A 21,526-nucleotide genomic window follows, 5' to 3' on the forward strand; every position below is an offset into this window, starting at 1 on the left:
GCAGATAAACTCTGTCCCAGTTGCCTGCATATGTTACTATTTATGATAAACTTCATTGGAAAATATTTTTAAAATTGTAATCTGCAATACATCTTTCAGTGTATTGAGATTATATTTTGATGTAAACAGTCATATTTAATAGTTCAAAATGATGCAATATTTATAATTCGAAATGATGCAATATAGTTAGTATGTGATTGTGTGTTTATCGCTAAAATTTGTTTATTCTCTCAACTAATGGAAAAATAGGTGGGTAAAACTTTTTGCTATAAGATCAGTTAGGTCTGATTTTTTCTGTGTTGGTTTTATAGACAGATACTATCATCTTAATTTGGATAGCTATCTTGAAAATATATGTCCTAGGTCTAGGTCACAACAAAAATTACTAGGTATGTAAAGTGTTTAAAATAGTACCAGGTATATCCTGTGTGTATGTGTGTGCACATATAATGATGTATATTCATGTAGAATGAAGAAAAACCAGGTACCATACCTGCCCTCTTGATAATTTATTGGTAGTATTAAGCATCATTGATTAAATCTTGAGTTTTAGGCAAGATAGATTTTATAACCTCTTGGTAGCCATATTCCAAATAGGGTCTGAGATGTATGTAAAGAGGAAACATTCTAAAATGTAATAATTACTGTGATTTTATAAAATAGTGGGCTCTTATTTATTTTTCTTTGTTCTCAGCGATACAAACTTGGAGTGCGATTGTATTACCGAGTAATGGAATCCATGCTTAAATCAGTAAGTTACAAAGAATGTAATAGAAAAAACAGTTCAATGCTGAGATACAAAAATATCAGTTAAAATATTTTTATCTGTTTTAGGAAGAAGAACGATTATCCATTCAGAATTTTAGGTAATTTTTTTAGTTTTAGTAAAAATTTTTTTCTTTTTATAACAATAAATATTTCAGAATCATTTTTTTTTCCTTTAGCAAACTCCTGAATGACAACATCTTTCATATGTCTTTATTGGCGTGTGCTCTCGAGGTTGTAATGGCTACATATAGCAGTAAGTTAAACTTTAGTAAATAAACCTTTTATCCCAATTTCAAGTTAAAAATAGTTATCTAAGACATGATGTGTAGTTTGGGGGTGAGGGGGAATGAGGTAAAGAAAAAATGCATATTTGATATCATTATATCCTGAAGAATGTAATTAGTCATCATCATAAGTCATTTTCAGATAAGAAGCTCATTATCTGAATTATTTCATGTCATATTAGGGATAGTGTTTCACTATTCTGTACTATACCAGATATAGGAATGATACCTATTGAAATCATTTCATAGACCTATGAGGTTGTAAAATGCCAGATACAGTATTAAGAAGCAGCCTCCACTGGTGTGGAAATGCTGCTATACATTTTATGATAATGAGGCCAAAAGTTGGAGCTAGAATCTACCAGATACACAGAACAGACATCTTTGATGGTGGTTTTTAAAAATATATTATTTTACACATGTATTTTTTGCAAATGTAAATATTTTTTAAAATTTTGTTTGCAAAAAAGAATGTATATAGGAATACAAGTATAAAATTAATAAGAGAAACTTAAATTAGTAAACAAATTTAGAAATACACTTTTACAAGAGATATAATTTCCTAACTACTCAAATCAGCAATTATTAAAGACTCCTTCCCTCCCCCACCAAAATTAATGAGACAGTTAAAATGGATATACTTATGAATTGTCTCACTATAAGTTTAAGGCATTTATATCTTTAAAAAACTTCATAGAAGGTATGAACCCTGTGCACATAAGCACTCAAATAAATTTGGCATTTCCTAGCATTCTGTGGATTCCAGAAAGAAAAACTTTTGTTTAAGCTTTCTACTGTGTTATAATTTTTGGTTTGATAAAAACTTTCCAACCTAAAATTATGTAGTTCAAGGCTTAACATTTCATACATAAGTTACATATTTTTTTTTCATTTTTAGGAAGTACATCTCAGAATCTTGATACTGGAACAGATTTGTCCTTCCCATGGATTCTGAATGTACTTAATTTAAAAGCCTTTGATTTTTACAAAGTGATTGAAAGTTTTATCAAAGCAGAAGCCAACTTGACCAGAGAAATGATAAAACATTTAGAACGATGTGAACATCGAATCATGGAATCCCTTGCATGGCTCTCAGTAAGTAACGAGATAAAATAACATCTGCATAGTGATTTATTTAGGAATAGGTTTTCATAAAGCAAGGTGCTTTGAAACAGAATTCTTTAAAGTATTTGGATAATTTATTTAAAATACTGGTGTCATGTTTGAAATTTTAAGTGCTCATCTTAAATTTTAACAAAATAATTAAAAATTTTGAGATTATGCTACTTTGATGAATTAAAGGTATACTTTTTTAGTTCAATAAAGTTAGATTTTTTGGCCCCATTGTTGAAAATAGTCTCAAAATCTATATAATTGTTCATTTGTAGTTATTTTTTATAACATTATAAGGGAATAAATCACATTCTCTAATCCTCTCTTATAGCATATAAGCTATTGATAAGGCTTTTTTTTTTTTAAGTAAAGGTGACATTCCTTATGTAGTAATACTAAAATATTTGGAGTTCATTCATTATTATCTCTAAACCTGCATAATTGGGTCATACTTTGTGAATCATCAGGTATATAGATTAATGTAAAACTTGATTTCTTGTGAAACTTTTTCTTGCTAAGCATTTATCTTTTACTGTCGGGTTTCCGGAAAATTCATGATGTATTTTTTCTGTTTTCCAAGCAAAAATGTGTCATGACTTTCCCAACAACCTGATATATAATAAAATATAGAACTGGCAATTTAAAAAAAAATCAAGACTTTAATTATATTAGATCCCTAATCTGTGCATATAAACTTCGATTAGTGGTTAAGAGATAAGTTATTTCTTAGTGTTTTATTGTACTGCCATATAGACAGTATTGAATAGAAAAAGACATAAATAAGGGAAATTGATAGTAATATGTTGCAATGCAATAATTGAAGATAGTAACTCCTTTATACAAGGAGCTTCCACCTTAATAAAAAAAGGAGTGGTTAGGAGAAAATTCTCAAAATGTAGGGTAGTATCAAAAAATCAATAAATAGATAAGAAAACAAGTAGAGAATACTTTTCAGAGGCTGATGTGACCACTTCTAAAAAATTGAAATTAAGATATTACTATATCATCAGAAAATGACTATTCTCATTTCCTTTATAGAATTAATTTTATTATTGTATATTTATTGATTGGGTAACACTGGTTGCAATACTATGTATGATTCAGAGGTATAGATTCATATCTCTTCATATGTGTCTTATAACACCACATCCACCACCAAGACACCCTTAATTCTGTACCATAGACCATTGTCTCCTCTCCTCCCATCTTTGCTCCCCTCCACTCTACTCTCTGGTACCTTCAGTTCTACAGTTAGATTTCTTGTTTTTGTTTAGTTTTGTCTCTTTGTTTTGTTTCTCTATATTCCATACCTGAGTTAAATCATCCAGTATTTGTCTCTTAGAGAATTAATTTATTTCCACTATCATAACATCTGCTTTATGCTTTGCATTGGGATAAACCTTGTAAGGATAGGAAAAGGCAAGGGCTTTGAATTTTGTGTAAGAAATAGTAGAAATTTACTGTTTAAAAAATGCTGTGCTCAGATGTGTTTAATTCAGTTACAGGCACTGTATAGGATTCTTTCTTTTTAAAGATTTATATATTTATGCACACAAGAACTGGGATATAGGCCAGAGGTGTGGGGGGTGAGAGGATTCACCAGAGACAGAGTGGGGAACAGAACAGGTAGACTGACTGAAATATACTGCTGAGGAGAGCAGTGGGCGAGACAGGAGCAGACTGCTGCTCCATGTGGGTAGCTCCCTGACTGGGGGATCGAACTCGTGCTGCAGTGGCTGCTGATAGCTTCATAGTGTTGAGACTTAATCCCTTGTACCACCAGGGAGGCCTGGTTATTTTTGAGTACTCTTAGAAAAAGTGACATGTCCAATGTCTGGAAAAGGACATAATTTATTAACAATATGGTAATGTGAAGATATAAACTTGTGAAATTAAATTCTAAAGTGTGCTGTATCTAAGGAATAAAATTACAATAGATAATTTTTGTTTATATTCTTAATGTTTGAATTTTTGCAAAATTAATACATACTACTTCTTTAATTGTAAAGTGAATAGAGTTGTAGTGGGTAACTGTGAAGATAAGCTGTGCCATAAAGATAAAATACTGCAATTTTTCACATGAAAATAACTGGCATTTTAGAGAAGGGGACATTATAGAGATATATCTGAGTTTTCACAGACTTTTAAGTTGTTTTATTTTGAAGTATAATATATATAGAAAAGTGTGTATCACAAGTGATAGTTTGATAAATTTTTACAAATTGAGCTACATGCATGTTAACAATACCTTCATCAAGAATCAGAGCAAACTTATATAGTTTTTTTAATTCTATATCATAGTAAGAATTTCTCATTAAATTGCAGATTGATAGGAAAATATCAATAACACCGTGTTGTTCACCTAGGGAAACATCAAATGGGTACTACTTGATGTTAGTAACCCCCTCATAATTTAATGAAAGAGGATCATCACAGTTTTGATTGTGGGGACAGGATTCAGCACCTTTAGCACTGACAATCTTGAGATATAATAAATCAACATAAAGAAGGAAAAGGCATACCAATGCTTCTTTTGATCCTAGAGAGATTAAAGGCAGTATGAGTGTAAAATGCTAAACAATCTATTGAAAAATGTAAAATCTTATTCTCTAGAAATTTGATTAAAGGTGACTAGAAATGAATCATATTTAAGGGTTAAGTGACTTGATGTTTCAGCATCTTAAATCTGTTAAGCAGTTTGTTTGTTTTTTAATATTTATTTTCTATTTATACAATAGCTGGAGTACAGGCCAGAGGCGCGTGAGGGTGACAGGATTCACCACAGAGTGGGAGCAGAACAGGCAGACAGAAAGCACTGCTGAGGGGAGTAGTGGGCACGACAGGAGAGGTCTGCTGCGCCATGTGGGAATCTCCCTGGCTGGCCGGGAATCGAACCCTCACTGCAGAGGCTGCGGGACAGCCTTACAGTGCTGCGCTCAACCCACTGTGCCACCATAGAGGCCCTGTTAAGCAGTTTTTAATGCCCACAGATAATAAAGTGAGATTTGGATGTCTTAGTTTTAAGATGTTAAAAATTTATCAGAGGGCCTCCCCTGGTGGGGCAGCGGTTGAGGGCTGGGCTGCGAAGCTGCCCGCAGCCTCTGCAGCGCCGGTTTCATCCCTGGCTGCCGGCAAGGGTCCCACATGGCGCCAGACCTCTCCTGTCACCAGCTGCTCCCCTCAGCAGTGTGTTTTGTCCGTCTGCCTGTTTTGCTCCCCGCTCTGGCTCTGGTGAATTCTCTCATCCTCCCGCACTGCTGACTATACCTATTGCATGTGTAAATAAATAAATAAATCTTTAAAAAAATTATCGGATATTTTTCAATAAAATCTTTATTGCCAAGGTGCACCAATCTCTCCAAGTGATCTTTCTTTCCTAGGCTAATGGACTCTTCCTATTGATCTCCCCACATCTCTAGATACCTTAGGACTCTTACAGCACCCAGAGCATTTTTATAATGCAAGTCTTTTCATGCTAATGTCTCAGATACAAACCTTCTCTAGGGGACAAATGCTTCTGGTAATATTGGCAGAAGATCCTGCCTCTATGTGACTCCCTGCAAAAAAAACAGCTATAAAATCTATACCTAATGCTAAAAGCAACTGTCTGAAATCTCTGGACAGGAAGAGCAGACAAACTATAGTTAAGGAGAGTAAGGTTGCTGTGAGCTTCAGGAGAGAATGCTTTTAGCCTGGGGCTATATAATATTCAGGGAAGTATAATAGGGTATAATATAATAGGGTATAATAGCATTGGGAAGATTGCTAACTATATTGCTCATACTCTGCATCATTGAGATATAACACACTCAAAGCAGCTTAATGAAAGATGATCTGAATGAGGCTAGAGCTACTGTCTGATAAACAGTTCACAGTTCATGTTCAACAAAGATAAATGCCTTTGTCAAAAGAAAACAGAACCATGCTCACTTGAGAAAAATAACTGAACTTAGAATCTTTACAACCTAACATTTATGATGTTCAGGATTCTAAAATTGCCCGTCACACAGAGGAGGTCAAGGTAATCAAGTGCATGTTTTCCAAATGAGAAGTTTAGGTCAACTATTTGATGCTTGAAATACTCTCTTTAAGAAACTTGGTCTCATGGCGCACAGACCTCTCCTGCCGCCCGCTGCTCCCCTCAGCAGTGTACTTCGGTCCTTCTGCCTGCTCTGCTCCCCGCTCTGGCTCTGGTGAATTCTCTCACCCTCCCACGCTTCTGACTGTACCCAGTGCATGTATAAACAAAAAACAAACAAACAAACAAACAAATAAATAAAACATGCCTCTATAAAAAAAAAAAAGAAAAAAGAAAAAAAAAAGTTTAAGAAACTTGGTCTCCCACTACTGTTAAGTATAACAGTGGAAGTCCTACCTAGAGCAGTCAAGCATGAGAAAGCTATAAAAGAAATCAAATTGGGAAAGAAGTAAGACTATCACTATTTGCAGATATCATCATAATTAACATAGAAATAGCTAAGGACTCCACTAAAAGAAAAAAATTACAAATAATATATCAGTACAGTAAAGTAGCAGGTTAGAAAATCATTGTACAAAAATCAGTTGTGTTCCTATATGCAAAAATGAACTAGAAGAGAAAGAAGTCAAGTAAACAATCCAATTTACATTAAAAAGAATAAAATGCCTAGGAGTAAACTTAACAAAAGAGGTGAAATACTTGTACAAGGAATATTATAAGACATTGTTAAAAGAAATAGAAGAAATGAAAAGAAATATCCTACTCATAGATTAGAAGAATTAGCATTGTTAAAATTGCCATCTTACCCAAAGCAATATACAGATTCAGTACAATTCCTATCAAAATTTCAGTAGCATTCTTCAAAGAAATGAAACAAACATTTCTGAAATTTATATGGAACCACCAAAGACTCCTAACAGCCAAAATAAAGTATGAATGGAGGTATTACTCTCCCAAACTTCAAACTATACTATAAAGCTATAGTAATTAAAACAATATAGTATTGAAATAAAGCAGACACACAGATCAATGAAATAAAATTAAGAGACCAGAAATAAACCCTCACTTACGTCAAAAATTAATATATGATCAAGGAGATAAGAGTATACACTGAAGCTAGGAAAGCCTCTTCAGTAAGTGGTTTGGGGAAGCCACATGTGGAATAATAAAACAAGTCACACAACACATACGAAAATTAACTTAAAATGTGTAAGAGATTTAGATGTAAGACCTGAAGTCATAAGATACACATGACACTGGCCTCAGTGATGTATTTAGAAACTGGACTACTACTGCAAGGGAAACAAAAGCAAATCTCAACAAACAGGACTACATCAAACTAAAAAAAAGCTTTTGCACAGCAAAATTCACACTACTGAGAGGGAGAAAATATATCACAAATCTGAACTAGGAGCTAATATCTAAGATCCGAACTAATACAGTTCAACAAAAAGAAAACAAACCCAATCAAACAATGGACAAAACTAGACATTTCTCCAAAGAGCACATACAAGTGGCCAATAGGTACATGAAAAAATGTTCATCATTGCTTATCAAGGAAATGCAAATCAAAACCACAGTGAGATACTATCTTACACCTATGAGAATGGCCCATATTAAAAAAAAAAAAAAAACTCAAAACAATGAATGTTGACTGAGGTATGGAGGAAAGGAAACCTTTATATACTGTTGGTGGAATATAGACTGATATAGCCCGTTTTAAAAGTGATATGGAGATTTCACAAAATATTAAAAATAGATAAAACTTATGATCCAGCAATTGTACTTCTTGGTATTTATGCGAAGAATGCAAAAATACTAATTCAAAGACTTTTATGCTCTCCTATGTTGATTGCATCACTATTTTCAATAGTTATGTTATGGAAAAAACCTAAATGTCAAGGATGGATGAAGAGACTAAGAAGATGTGGTATATATCCACAATGGAATACTGCTCAGCTCTAAAAAAAAAGACAATATAAACTCTTGCTATTGTGACAACATGAATGTAACTGGAGGCGATAAAATCCAGAAGGAGAATGACAAGTACTGGGTGGTTTTGCTCAAGTTGGGTATAGAGAAACAAAGGGTCAGAAAAAAATCAGACCAAAACAAACCTTAGAAATCTGACAAAACTGTGGCTACCAGAAGAGGAGAGGGGAGAATAGAGACCAAAGAGGGGAGAGGGCACAAATGACTATGGTAGAGGACTGTGGGTGTCTTGGTGATGGGTGTGGTGTGGTAAGACATCTGAAGAGGTGAGATCCTGTATTTCCTAATCATATTCAGTGTTTTAAACCAATGTTACCTTAGTAAAAACAATATTAAAAAAAATAGAAAAAGGAAAATTTGTCTCCTTTTAATGTCAGCCATTCAAAGTATGTTCGATGATTCATTTGTGGTCTCTGAAACCATTTTAGAGACTCTGTAAGGCAAAATTTATTTTCATATTACTCTTAAGATACTACCTTTACATTTACACAGATGATACAAAATTATTAGTACCTTTGCCCATATAAAAACAATAGCACCAAACTAATACTCATTGTATTTTTTTTACTACCATGAACTCTCAAATACAAAACAAAACACGTCAGTTTCATTTATGTCATTGATGAAGTAGTAAGGAGTATTAATTTTATTAAGTCTCGAGTACATTTTATTAATTTTATTTTCAAGTGCATCTTGAAAATAGTGCAAAATAAATGTTGCTAATGATAAATTTTGAGTTTTTAAGTGAAAGAATTTTAACTTTTTATTCACTGTAAGCAACACAGCTTCCCGGTACTTCAAAGACTTTTCTGATGAAATTGGTGATTTCGTAAATTTTATATTTTTGATATTGTGTAAGATTTATCAACATATGTAAGTTATACATAGTTTAATGAATCAGTGTTTACATATGACCAATGCCTCATGTTATAAAATCATACATGGCTAAACAAAAAAGAAAAAGAAAAGGAAAAAAATCATACATGGCTAAGAAATAATGCTCAGAGTTACACACCAGTGGATTTTAAGGTGTTAGAATATGAAAAAAATTATTTCTGTTCATATGCATTGATTCTAATTCCACACTGCAGCTCACTTTAAGAAACTGCCATTTGTTGAGTTTTAACATTATCAACAGTAATATCCTGATTATTTGAAATGTCTGCTAAAATACTTCTTTTTCCAACTGCCTATTGTATGAGGCCACATTTTCTTGTATTTCACCCAGATACCATATTTCAACAAAGAAAATGTAGAAGCAGTTATGAGAACTTAATCTTAAAAAACCAGATATTGAGCTCTGTAAGATTATAAAGCAGTGCCACTGTTATCATTAGTTTTTTATTTTGGAAAATCTGGTTCTTTTTCCATAAACATGTTGTTTATGTTAACATGATGAGTTTAATTTGATTGTTTAAAAATCACATTATCATTAAAGTAATAATTAATTACTAATACACTAAATACTGATAAATATAATCCCAATGAACAAAATCTTTTGGTCCTCAATCCTTTCAAGAATGTAAAAGGGTATGAGTACAAAATGCTTGAGAATGCCTGCTTTGTATTATCTTCATTCAGACTTGTCTTTTTACTGTCAGTCACATAACCATTTTGTTTCTGTGATCCCTGAGTCATTTTTCACTGTGTAGGCTCTACTTGAAATGCCTGTCCCTTGCTTTTTTTTTTTAACCAAATTTTCAGGTCAACTAATACACTTTGCATTTCTGGACTATCCTAGTCTAGCCTTATTCTCCTCTCCTTTGCAGTCTTACAGTATTTCTATCTATACCAGTTACTAATCATTTATAAACTTTATATTTTAGTACATGTACATGTTTCATGTTAAGTGATTTAATGCACCTAGAGTAGAATAGTATCTGGCATTGTATTATAAAATATGGCAATTATGTAAGTGGGTGGGAGTGAAGAACAGAGAACAGTAAATTAATGATGACATCTATGTAAATGTCAGTCATTAAAATATGATAACTAGGATTGGATGCATTTGCTTGGGAAGTTTATTCTGCTTGATTGTATTGAAATTAAAGTGATTATATATCATTCAACTAGAGATGTCTGTATCTGTAGCTTAGGAAAGATATGTGGACTAGGAATATGAATCTGAGAACTGCTAGCACATATATAACAAAAATCACTACCATTTGTTGACAGTTTATTTTGTGATTAGTACTTTTCTTACTAATCATAATATTATAATTTCTTAATACTACCAGTACATAGTAGTAGTATTCTAGATGTGGAAGTTAATTCATACAGAAGCTTAGTAACTTGCCCTGTATCACACAAGCTGAACGATAGAGTTGTGGCTTGCAACCATGGGTCTCTGACTCCAAAGCTGTTAATCTGTACGTTTTAATAAGTAAGTAAAATTTGAGTAATGGATGAGATTACCTAAGATGAAAATGTTATATAAGAGAAGGCAGCTAAAGATAGACTCCTGAGGAGTTCCATTTAAGGGATAAATAGAAAAGAGAAGCCTCCGAAAGACATTGAAATGAAGCAGCCAGAGAGTATAAAAGGAAAACCAGAAGTGGTGTTTTAAAGAGACAGTAAGTGCGAGCAATCTGAGGTCTTAGGAGCAGAGTAAGAACTGAAAAGGGTGCATTAGTTTCAATAACACACCAATCACTAGTGATGACAGCAAGGACTGTTCAAAGAAGTGGTAGGGCCAGGAATAGAACACAGTGGGATTTGGATGAGAAATTTTAAAAAGGGAGGCTGATTGTACATGGTTTTTACCAATCTTGTCTGTAAAGGAAAGTAAAAATATGTAACTGAGATAGTGAGATGGAGGGAAGATTATTTTTTAAGATAGTAAAAGTAGGATTAAATGTTGATGAAAATGAGACATTAGGAGTGTTCTCTATTACTGATGACACATAAATGACTCAATGATACAACCATATATTACAACATTTTCCACTCTGGCTGTTAGAAATCAGAACTTTTCCTGGCCTTGTGTCAGCTCCTGGAATGGTTCTACTTCATCCAGTGGTTCTTTCCCCAGCTGTGGGTAGTTTTCTCACATGCATGTATTGATTGATATACATCTGAAAATTTGAGAGCAACCTTCCTCAGACTCCTGGAGCTATTTCTTTGTAACATGCTCCTTTTTCTGTAATTCTGTCCTCTCTGGTATTCTGTCTGGCTAATTTTACCTCCCTTGGCTTCCTTAAATTCTCAACTCGTAGTTCTTCAGCCAGGGAGAACACAGGGGGTTCTACTTCAGTTTCTCCCTCCTGCAATGTAGCCTTAAAAATTTCTTCAGGCAGTGAACTGAAGCAATGGTAAGGTTTACCATTTGTTTTCTTTCAGAGATTATTGTTCTAAGCAGAACTGTGTTCGTTATCAAAAAATTGCTTCCTTTTGTTGCTCAATTTTGTAGGTGTTTAAGACAAATTTGGCTTCTCTTCCCTTATGCAGAGTATTTAGTGAATGATAATTTGTAAACATATACTTACAAATATTTAGGGTATCATTTCTGTTTGCCTATATTAAATGCATTATATCTTCTGAAACTCTTTTGGGGTGTACTCGCTATATAGAAAGCAAGGAAATATTAGTAACAATTTCCTTGTAGTAAATTTTAATAAGTACAAGAACGTTAAGTTTCCTTTAGGTGACTTATCTTTAGAACTGCCTTACTTAGTTGGATTCTGTCATACTATTTTTCTGTAGTTACGAAACATTGGCAAACTTATTTATTCAGTTATACAATGTTGGGCCAAAGCACTTTTACATAAGAAAAGATTAAAAATATTTTTTTTCTAAATTTTAAACAAAGGCCTATTTTATATATCAGTACAGTTGTAATGAATAGCAGCTATTTTTAGAGTCCTGACTTGGTGACAAACTTAAAAACAAATTTTTAAGCTTCTTTGGTTCCTTTGAAACAGCAAAGTGACAGGAAGTGAACACAAAAGGGAGAAAAGTCTGTGGCTCTGAAAAAACCGAAAAAGGATATCTGTTGTATATTTATATGGTGGATCATTAACCTCTGGTACACTTTGCCCAAAGGTTTTAGTATTTACCATTAACATTGTTTATTTTAAAGCCAGTTACTGAGAACTATGTCTCAGGAAGGTGAGTGAATTCTAAGGTAATGATTAAGCCATATTTAACTCTTCTTTTCCCAAATATGGGCAAGTACAATGAAGTAATGATATATATTTACACAGTAGGCTTGCTACCATAATGAAAAATGTTTAATGTTGGATTTTAAAAGATTCTCATGAGTTATTTAAAGCAACCATGTGTTTTTTGTTTTGACGGCAAGTGGAAATTTTTATCTTAATTTTAAAAAATATGATTCTTTCTGGAAATGTAGTGAAGGCTTTAACCTTTTGCACTTTGTCCCAGTTTCTTTCTTTTAACTCCCACAGCTAATTAGTAGCTATAGGAGACTTGACTTCACAATTCAAAATTGAATGCTTTCTTGTCTTGCTCAACAGAGTATATAAAGTAATTTTACTTTTAATTTTTTGAGGCAGGGATATCATCATGAACATTACTGTATTTTTCGTGGGCTAGACTCACCATTTGCTGCTGGGAAATATTTTTCTCCCTATCTTGTATCTTAATTTTTCTACCTTTCCAGTCCCTTTCCTAAGAGTTGTTATTTCAAGTTCTGCCAGTCCACAGCTCCTCCTATCTCTAACTTACTTTCTAAGGCTAATTAAATCAATATGCACGGTTGTAAATGCCCTTTATTCTTTTGTGCACAACTATATTGACAAAGTTCTTTTCTTAAAGGTTATGAGTTATTTTCCTTTAGTGCTTTTCAGATTTTAATGTCCATTCATAGAAGCTGTTCACACTATTTTCATTGTTACTATACCATGCAGTCAAGCATATGGCTCAATATAAAAGGCAGGAGGACAAATAATTAATTTTATTCTACTTGAAAAATTATATATATAATTATGATACAGCATTGTAAATATATGTGTTTATCTTTTGCAACAAGATAAGTGTTTTGCCTAGGAGCTAATTAATAATAGAAAAGGGAGAAAGCACCTTTTATTGGTCAGATCCTTTGTGCATTTGTGCAGTTCATTATCACTGTTCACCTAATTTATTCCTAAGGAGAAAAGATTAAAAGGAGGCTTCACAAAAAGAGCAAACTGTATTTTAGACAGTACTAGTGTGCATATGTTTCATAGTGCAACTTTTAGAAATGAAATTTTAATAAAATATGTTTTTAGAATCCATAATAATTTCAGTTTGATGAAATTAGGGCTTTGGAGGAAACTTTAAGGAGATTGAAGGGAGGTATAAGAATAGTGAAATTGCAAACATTGTTTAAAAATGAACAATGATGTAAAATATATATAAAAAATGAAGTGAAATGAAAGGCTAGATCTGTTTTCATAGACTGAAATATTAGAACTGAGTTTTTCCTCAGTTTTTAATAAAAGATTTCAGGTATGCCTAAAGTCTTCTACAAGAACAGAAAAATATAAAAATAAAGATGGGAAAGTCAAAGAAGCAATTTTTGGCAGTCACCTTTTTCTTATTAGTGAAGTAATCTAGAGAGAATTAAAATGTATAAATATGCAGAAAATCACACAATTAATGATAGTAATTTAATTCAAATGAATAATTATCCACTGAAATGTGAATAGATGATTTCTCAAAAAGTTCCAAGAATATAAGTACAGTTTAATAAAATAACACTCTTTTCATAATTGTTAAGGCTGAATATTTTTATGTAGTGCTTCATATGTAAAAAAACTAACAAAAAAAGAAACTGAAATAACTGTTATAAATTAATGCTAGTCTTCTCCTGTATTAAATGCTTAATAAATAAAGCAAGCCTGAGCTCTTCATTCAAATCTGTTTATGTTATTAAGCATAAAATCCTTTCCATGTCTAACCCTTTGTTCAGATGCCTTCTCGTCTTGAACTCCAAGATTTAACCTCAGCCTATTCTTTTCTCTGTGCATTTCTTTCCTTTTATCTTTAGAATACTCTGACACACATGAGAAATTGCTAGAGTTCATAGCAAAGACGTATTCATGACTTGTCTATTCATGTCTCCCTTCCTCCAGTTCCATTGTCCATACTCTATATTCCTCTTGTTCACAAATTGGCATAAGTGACTAAAGAAATTCAGGAATGTTAAAAAAAAAATCCAGCAACTTAATGATGTCCCTTAAGTAGCTCATAGAAACTTCTTTAGGATGCAGTGCTTGTAAGAAACTTATCACTGACTGACTTCTTTGCAATCGTTCAGGTCATCATATAAACCTACAGCAAAGTGATCCTCACTTATGTGTGACATTTCAGTATAATAATCATTATAGATAATATTTTTGCATATATTACAGGTACTATTAAAGGTGTTAAAATGTATCAACTCATTCATTTTATACAATTCTGTGAAATAGATAACTGTAATGATCACCATTTCACAGATGAAGAAACTGAGGCATAAAGAAACTGAGAATGTTTACTTTGTCCATAAAACTAAATTGATGGCATTGCCAAAATTTTAACTCAGGTTCTCTGGTCCCAGAGACTATGATCTTAACCCCCAAGTTGCCTCTAGGTGTAATATTAGTCTGCTGTTTGGCATATGCACTGTTGTGATTAGTTTCTTTATTCATGTATTATCTGTTTGTATCTTTCTTTATGAGTGTCCCTGTGCTGTGGCAGAAGGAGCCTGGGCTCTGTAGTCACCAGATCTCATTTAATCCTCATAGAAGGTAAACATTGTTACCCCTATTTCACAGAGTAGGAAAACCTAATTTTGTAGACTATCTTGTAAGTTGTTTTGGTGTGATTCTGAGCAGTATTTCTGTATCCCAGGTTTTCTTTTCTTTTTTTTTAATTTAAAGATTTATTTTTATTTATACAAGAGCTGGGGTACAGTCCAGAGTTGCGGGAGGGTGAGAGGATTCACCAAAGATAGAGCAGGGAGCAGAACAGGCAGACAGACCGAAAGCATTGCTGAGGAGAGCAGCAGACGAGACAGGAAAAGTCTGCCTCGCCATGTGGGATTCTCCCTGAGCAGAACAGGCAGACAGACTGAAAGCACTGCTGAGGGGAGCAGCGGACGAGACAGGACAGGTCTGCCTCGCCATGTGGGATTCTCCCCCTGGCCGGCCGGGAATTGAACCAGCGCTTCAGAGGCTGCCTCACAGTGACAGCTTCACAGTGCTGCGCTCAACCCGCTGCACCACGGGGGAGGCCTGGTTTTCTTTTTTTTTTTTTTTGAGTATAATTTTTTTCGAGATAACTAACATCACATTATATTTGCTGCAGGTATACACTGAAACTATTGAATATTTTGCATTACAAATGGTGACTACAATAAGCTTAGTTAAGAACCATCACCACACATATGTTACAGTTTTCTTGTGATGAGAATTCTTAAGATCTACTCTCTTAACTTTCAACTATATAATACAGTACTATTAACTATGGCCACCACACTGTACATTGCATTCATGACTTAACTTTTGTACTTGACCGCCTTTACCCATTTCACCCACCCAAACCCCTTCCTTGGGAAGCCACATTTATTTTCTGTATTTATGAATACAGATTTTGTTTTTTAGATTTTATAGTTAAGTGAATGCATATGGTATTTGCTTTTCTTTCTTTCTTTTTTAACTTAAAAAAGTATCATTGTTTTACATCCCTGTTTCTTCTTTATAAAATAAAGATAATGCATACCTTTTAGAATTGCTGAGGAACAAATGAACATCTATGAGAATAGTAAAATTTTAGAGACATCTCAATTATTTTTAGTTCCCTTCATGATACAGTGATTTCTTAAGAACGAAGAACTGAGAAAACAGTTAAATAATATTGGATCTGTTTATCCTGGCTTGCTCTAATTATGTAAAACTTTTCTCATCTCCAGAGACGCTCCCCACCCCCCTCACCCAACCATTTCCCTTCTCAAAATGGAAGAGATTCAAGGGGGAAAAAAGTGTCACTGAATACTAGGATTGTTAAATAGTGTTCACTATTACACTGCAATTGGAATTCATTATTTGCTTTAGTTATAAATCTTATCAGTAATTACCCTGAGGGCAATGTTAGTTCATCATTCAAGTACAAACAAGAAGCAGTTGGAGAAGAATAACTTGGAAATATCCTCTGTACTTAACACATGGGAATGGAAGCAATAGTAGTCTGTACAAGAGGGTCTTCTGTTTTGTTAGCAAATTACTTGAATATAGTCTTAGAATTTTTGGTCTCTAAGTTTGTAGTTATTTCTAGTCTAATTGTTATAGTGAGGAAGCCTTCAGAATCTATTTGTGCAAGAAACAGAAAATAAAAGTACCTTATTTTGTAGCCATTTTAATGTTTCTGAGTTTCTGACAATATAAGAGGTTATTACCACTTAATAAGATTAGTACAATTTTGGTACCACTATGGGATAAGTATTCTTAAATTATCTAAATTCAATTACCTTAACATCTACGTTTTCTAAATATTTATGGTATGCTTTTAAAACTCTGAAGTGTCACAACTTTGTTTCAAAATACAGCTTAGTGTATTTTGTGTAGTTTTATTAATGTACTTATTGGTTCTCAATATTTTCTACCTTTGTCAGAAAAAGCCAAATGTCAAAAGTATTTTTGGTGTTTTCCTGTAAGTCTTAGATTTAGAACATGATAAGGAAATATAGAAGAGGAAACAGCTATATTTGTTTCATCTCTTTAAAAAAAAAAACTTATTCTTGCTGCATTTAAGTGTTTCTTGCCTCCATTAACTATAACAATTTTTCTTTAAGATTTTTATCATACTCTTTAAGAATTCTTTAAAGACTAACATAGACCTGTCTTATGATCTTTTATTAAACTCCTTCTTGGCGTTTACTGTCTGGTTCATTTTTATCTTTCTTTATAAAAAAATAAGATTTATATTCTTATTAATATCTTTTCACTGTACTTAACCCTTTCACTATTTTAAGCATTACTTAATGTGTAAAATGAAAAACTTACAGACAATTGAATTGTCTTAAATATAATTTTCTTATAAAGTTTTATCATTTTGATTTTTTCTTTTAAACATTAAAATGAGAAAGGTGAAGTAAAATGATTTTTCCTTTACTACTAATAATAGAAATGAACAGAGGATTTCCTAATTTAATACTTAAATATAAGCATTCTCAAAAATATAAACTTTTGCATTATCTTTGTAATAGGACACTTTGCAATATTGGACATTTAATTCTGTGTATTTTTACATCAGAATCTAACTCACTTATGAGCAGGGCCTCCTGATAATACACTTTTCCACCATTCAGTTTCAAATGAAGAAAAATGACCTGAATGGATGGAGACGGGTAAAAATGCCATGATAATGTACAAGCATATCCTTGCCATTTGTAATTATTTCTCCAGGAACAACGCTATAATCTCTTGTAGGCATGCTATTATACATGTCCTTTTCTATTTTTTAATTCATGTCCATATTTTTTCTTTCTCTTAAGTAGCTAAGATTAACTTGAATTACATGTATTTTAGTCTCAAGAAGCCTTATGAGACCATCGCACAAAATATAGCAATTTCTACCCAACAGTTTTGAAACTAGCTATTTTGGCCATCAACAAAGATTCCATATATGAAATATAACCCAAAAGGTGTAAATTTTAGTACTGTGTTTTAGGTAATAATCATTTTTATTTAAATAAACTGCTTTTGATTAAATAGTATACATAAATCCCCTTTCCCCGAATAGCCTGAATATTTTACATCTATGTTATTAAATAAGTTCTTTATTTTAAAATAAGAAATTGCAACAAAACGATCAAAAAGTTTTTATACTCTGTTAAAATATGAGCTGACAAGTAATAACTGGTTATATAATTGGAAAATTACCATTTTTTTTAAAGAAAACGAAATTGATAGCTATGTTGTTCATAGGATTTGCTTTGTTTTCATGAAAAAAAAACCCCTTTGTGTGGTATTTTTTAGTAGCAGTAAAAGGGTTTAAGTGTAGTGTAACTTTCACAAATGTAACTTACACGGTGCAAATGCTTTTAAAAATGACAGTATTTCTGATTCCAAACAATAAGCTGGCCATCTCCTTTCCCTCCCCCAAGCCCTACAAAAATGACAGGAAAAAAAGCTAAGCACAGGGGTGAAATCCATTAGTACTGAGGCTATAAAGTGGAAAATCTATGGAGGGAATTGAGGAATTGACTCAGTTTTGTGGATAAAAAGTAAATGAAGACAGTATTGATACAAAGTAGAGAAAACTACTTTGCTGAAAACACTCTGAAAAGCACTCTAGTGGAAGTGGGAGACAGCCCCCAAGCTCAGAATAATCAAAAATTTTCTCAAGTGCTACCTGCCAGTGAGACTCAATCTTAAGCATGCATTGGAATCACCTGGTGGACTTATTAAAAGAGAGATTACAGATTGCTGGGCCCAAGTCCAAAGTTTCTGGGATAAGATCCAAGAGTTTGTATTTCTAACATGTTTCCATGATGCTGTTGCTGCTGTTCTGACTACTACATTTTGAGAACCATTGGACCAGTCTCCTCCTCATACTGCAGCCTGTCAGAATCAGGAAACTGTACTTCCCTCTGTACTACTGGGATTAAAGAAAAAAATTGCTCCTCTGGAATAGCCTGTATAGACTTGATAGGCAGAGTTTATGCTGAAGCCCTGTATTTTATGTAGTGTTCAAACTATATGAAGACATGCCTGGCCCCACTGCAACCTTTGTGTAACCATGACACAAACCTATGATTTCCTTGTGGTGCCTACAAAAGAAACAGAATGGAAATTGAAAAAAAAATTCAGATTTCTATAATAGGCTTGAGAAGAAGAAAAAAATAGCAAAGGTAATTCTGCATGAGAAGAAAATAAAACATATACTGTGCTGTTGGATAATATTTCACTTATTTTGGAATTTTAGGGTAGCTTAGTTCAATATTTATCACCAAAAGAAAGACTAGAGAAAATAAAGGACAGAAAACAATCATTAAAAGTAATAAGAAAAATTTCCAAAGCTAATGAAATCCAGGAGGCTTCAGATAGAAAGGGTCTGTAGTATCAAGCAGTATGAATGAATGTGGATACATGTTGGTGGATAGCTAGGATTCTGAAAGTAATCAGAAAATTATTAAAACTTGCAGAGGAAAAAAAAGTATGTTATTTAGGGAGAATAAGGTCCAGATCAATATTGTAGTTCTCATTAGGAATACTGGATATTTGGTTATCTAAATTTTTATGTCTGACATTGTAAAACATGAGGGTATGAAAAAATTTCAGACATACAATACCTCAGAAACTAGTTCTTGACTATTCTTTTTGAAATAAAATTATTACAGAATATGCTTTTGGAAAACAAAGAAATCCAAGGAAGGAGAAATCATGGGAAAGAGTAAAACTGTCTCAGTAGTGCAGAAAGAAAACAGAAAAATCCTAGGTTGTTGCAGACCTGAAAAATAGTTGTTACACTATGGTGAACTATGGTACCTGCTGATGAGTATGGTATGGTGACATACATCTGAAGAAGTGAGATTTTGTACCTCTGAATCACATGGCATTGTAAACCAATGTTGCCTCAATTAAAAAAAAAAAAGGCTGGGGGGGTGGAAATAAGTAGTAGTTTCAATAGAGAAGTCAGATGGTTCTATAAAGAATATCTTTAACTTTGGACCAACCTAAGGTTGGCTAGGCTTTTACCCACAAGAGGGTGGATAACTTTGTATATTTCATTGGGAAACTATTATACTTTCTTCTCTTTCCATGTACACAAATCCTATTAAAGTTTTTTCACACTAAAAAAATGTCTTTAAGAACAAAGTGGTTTCTTTAAGCACTTGCATAGCCTCATCTAAATGGGGGTTTTCAACAGATACATTTTCAAGGTGATAACCAAGTAATAGGAGTTACAGTGATAACTATTAGAGTTGAATTCTTGTATCAGTATATTGATAAAGAAAAGTTTACCTTTTTCCATAGACTTAAGAAGAATTAAATAAGTCATGGGTTTGATGAAACAAAAGGCAATCCTGTATCATTTCTTTACATTTTTGTGTGTAAGTATAGGGCATTTGTTAGGTCCTCTGATAGATACTCAGAGTGGTACTATATAATAGATACTGACAGTTGAAAATTAGTCCAGTCTGGCAGGCAAATAGTAGCTAATTTGTTCTTAACTGTAAGCCTTTCCTTCCTATCTTTACTCCATTTCAGTCATTTCTTAGGCCCTATAGACACTACAAAGAAGTGCAAAAATAATCTTTTAAGTTTTAGGTGTCTGGTTAGGAAAAGAAGACATAGCTCATGTAAAAATATAACTAGTAAGTGATATAGATAATCATTATCAAAGAAGATTTTATTTAGGGGTTAAGTGGGCCTTGTAGGATGAAAAGGATTTTGACGGAGAGGGGCAGACTGAGCTTTGTTGGGTGAGGGTTAGGGAAGGGGTGAGTAGTGTGCCATGTGCCAAAATATCTAGAGCCAAGTAGTGAGAGTTTTGAACATAGGACAAGTAGTAGACCAACCTGGAGGGGAAGGACTCTTGTTTGGATGAAGAGTCTAACAACTTTTAAAACTGTACATTGACTACAGTAAAATGATGATTTAACAGGTGAATCTGGTTGATCTTTCTGGATGGATTGAAGGGAAGAAAGTAAAAATAGTCTGAGCAAGGGAGTATTTGAAGTAGTCTCAATAACATGGTAATGATGATAGTGGCTACAAAAGAGGAGGAATGAGGAATGGATGAACATCATAGTTGTAGAATGGGAAGCATAGGATATGAAACATGATATGGACCTTCCATATTATCTAACCCCAAATCCTTAGTTAAAGAGGTCATATAGAGAGGTTAAATGACTTGCGTTAATACTAGTCTATATGAAACCCTCACTAGAATTCATGTCCACCTTTTAAAAGAACTTTGCTTCATTTATTTTTAGCTATTGGGCCTTTTATGTGTCAGACACTAATACAGATATAGCTCTGGGTTGTTTTATTCCCCTTTCTCATTCTTGTGAGCTTCAGATTTTTGATTCCATAGAAAAGGAACCAACTTGTTTTTATAAATATTTTAACAAAATTTTATTAAAATGTTTTTACTTTAAAAACCACTTGTTTTTATAAATTTATAAACACAGCCATACTCAATCATTTATGTATTGTCTATTACTGCTTTTACAATGTATTGCAGATTAAGAAGTTGCAATAGGATTTATAGCCTGCAAGCCTAAATTATTTATCATCTGACCCTTGAAGAAAAGATTTTCTGGTTCCTGATGTACATTAATATGCTTCCCAAAGTCTGAATTCCCAAAGTCTGAATTCCCAAAGTCTGACACTCAGAAGTGTCACAACCTTCATTATCCCTTATATGCCATTCCCCACCCCTTTTCCTTATTTTTTGGTAT

General features: G+C 33.1%; 1 protein-coding gene across 1 annotated transcript in view; it reads left to right on the plus strand.

The window, feature by feature from the left end:
• Positions 1 to 21,526, plus strand: part of RB1 (RB transcriptional corepressor 1) — a gene marked incomplete at both ends in the record, with an annotated part of 147,667 nt that overhangs the window by 68,992 nt on the left and 57,149 nt on the right. The window contains 4 exons of the mRNA XM_084234616.1: positions 695 to 751; positions 835 to 866; positions 945 to 1,021; positions 1,951 to 2,147. Coding sequence (XP_084090742.1) covers positions 695 to 751; positions 835 to 866; positions 945 to 1,021; positions 1,951 to 2,147 — 363 coding nt within the window. The remainder of the gene's footprint in view (positions 1 to 694; positions 752 to 834; positions 867 to 944; positions 1,022 to 1,950; positions 2,148 to 21,526) is intronic.

The sequence above is a fragment of the Talpa europaea genome (assembly GCF_964194135.1).
Source record: "Talpa europaea genome assembly, chromosome: 6".
Classification (NCBI taxonomy): domain Eukaryota; kingdom Metazoa; phylum Chordata; class Mammalia; order Eulipotyphla; family Talpidae; genus Talpa; species Talpa europaea.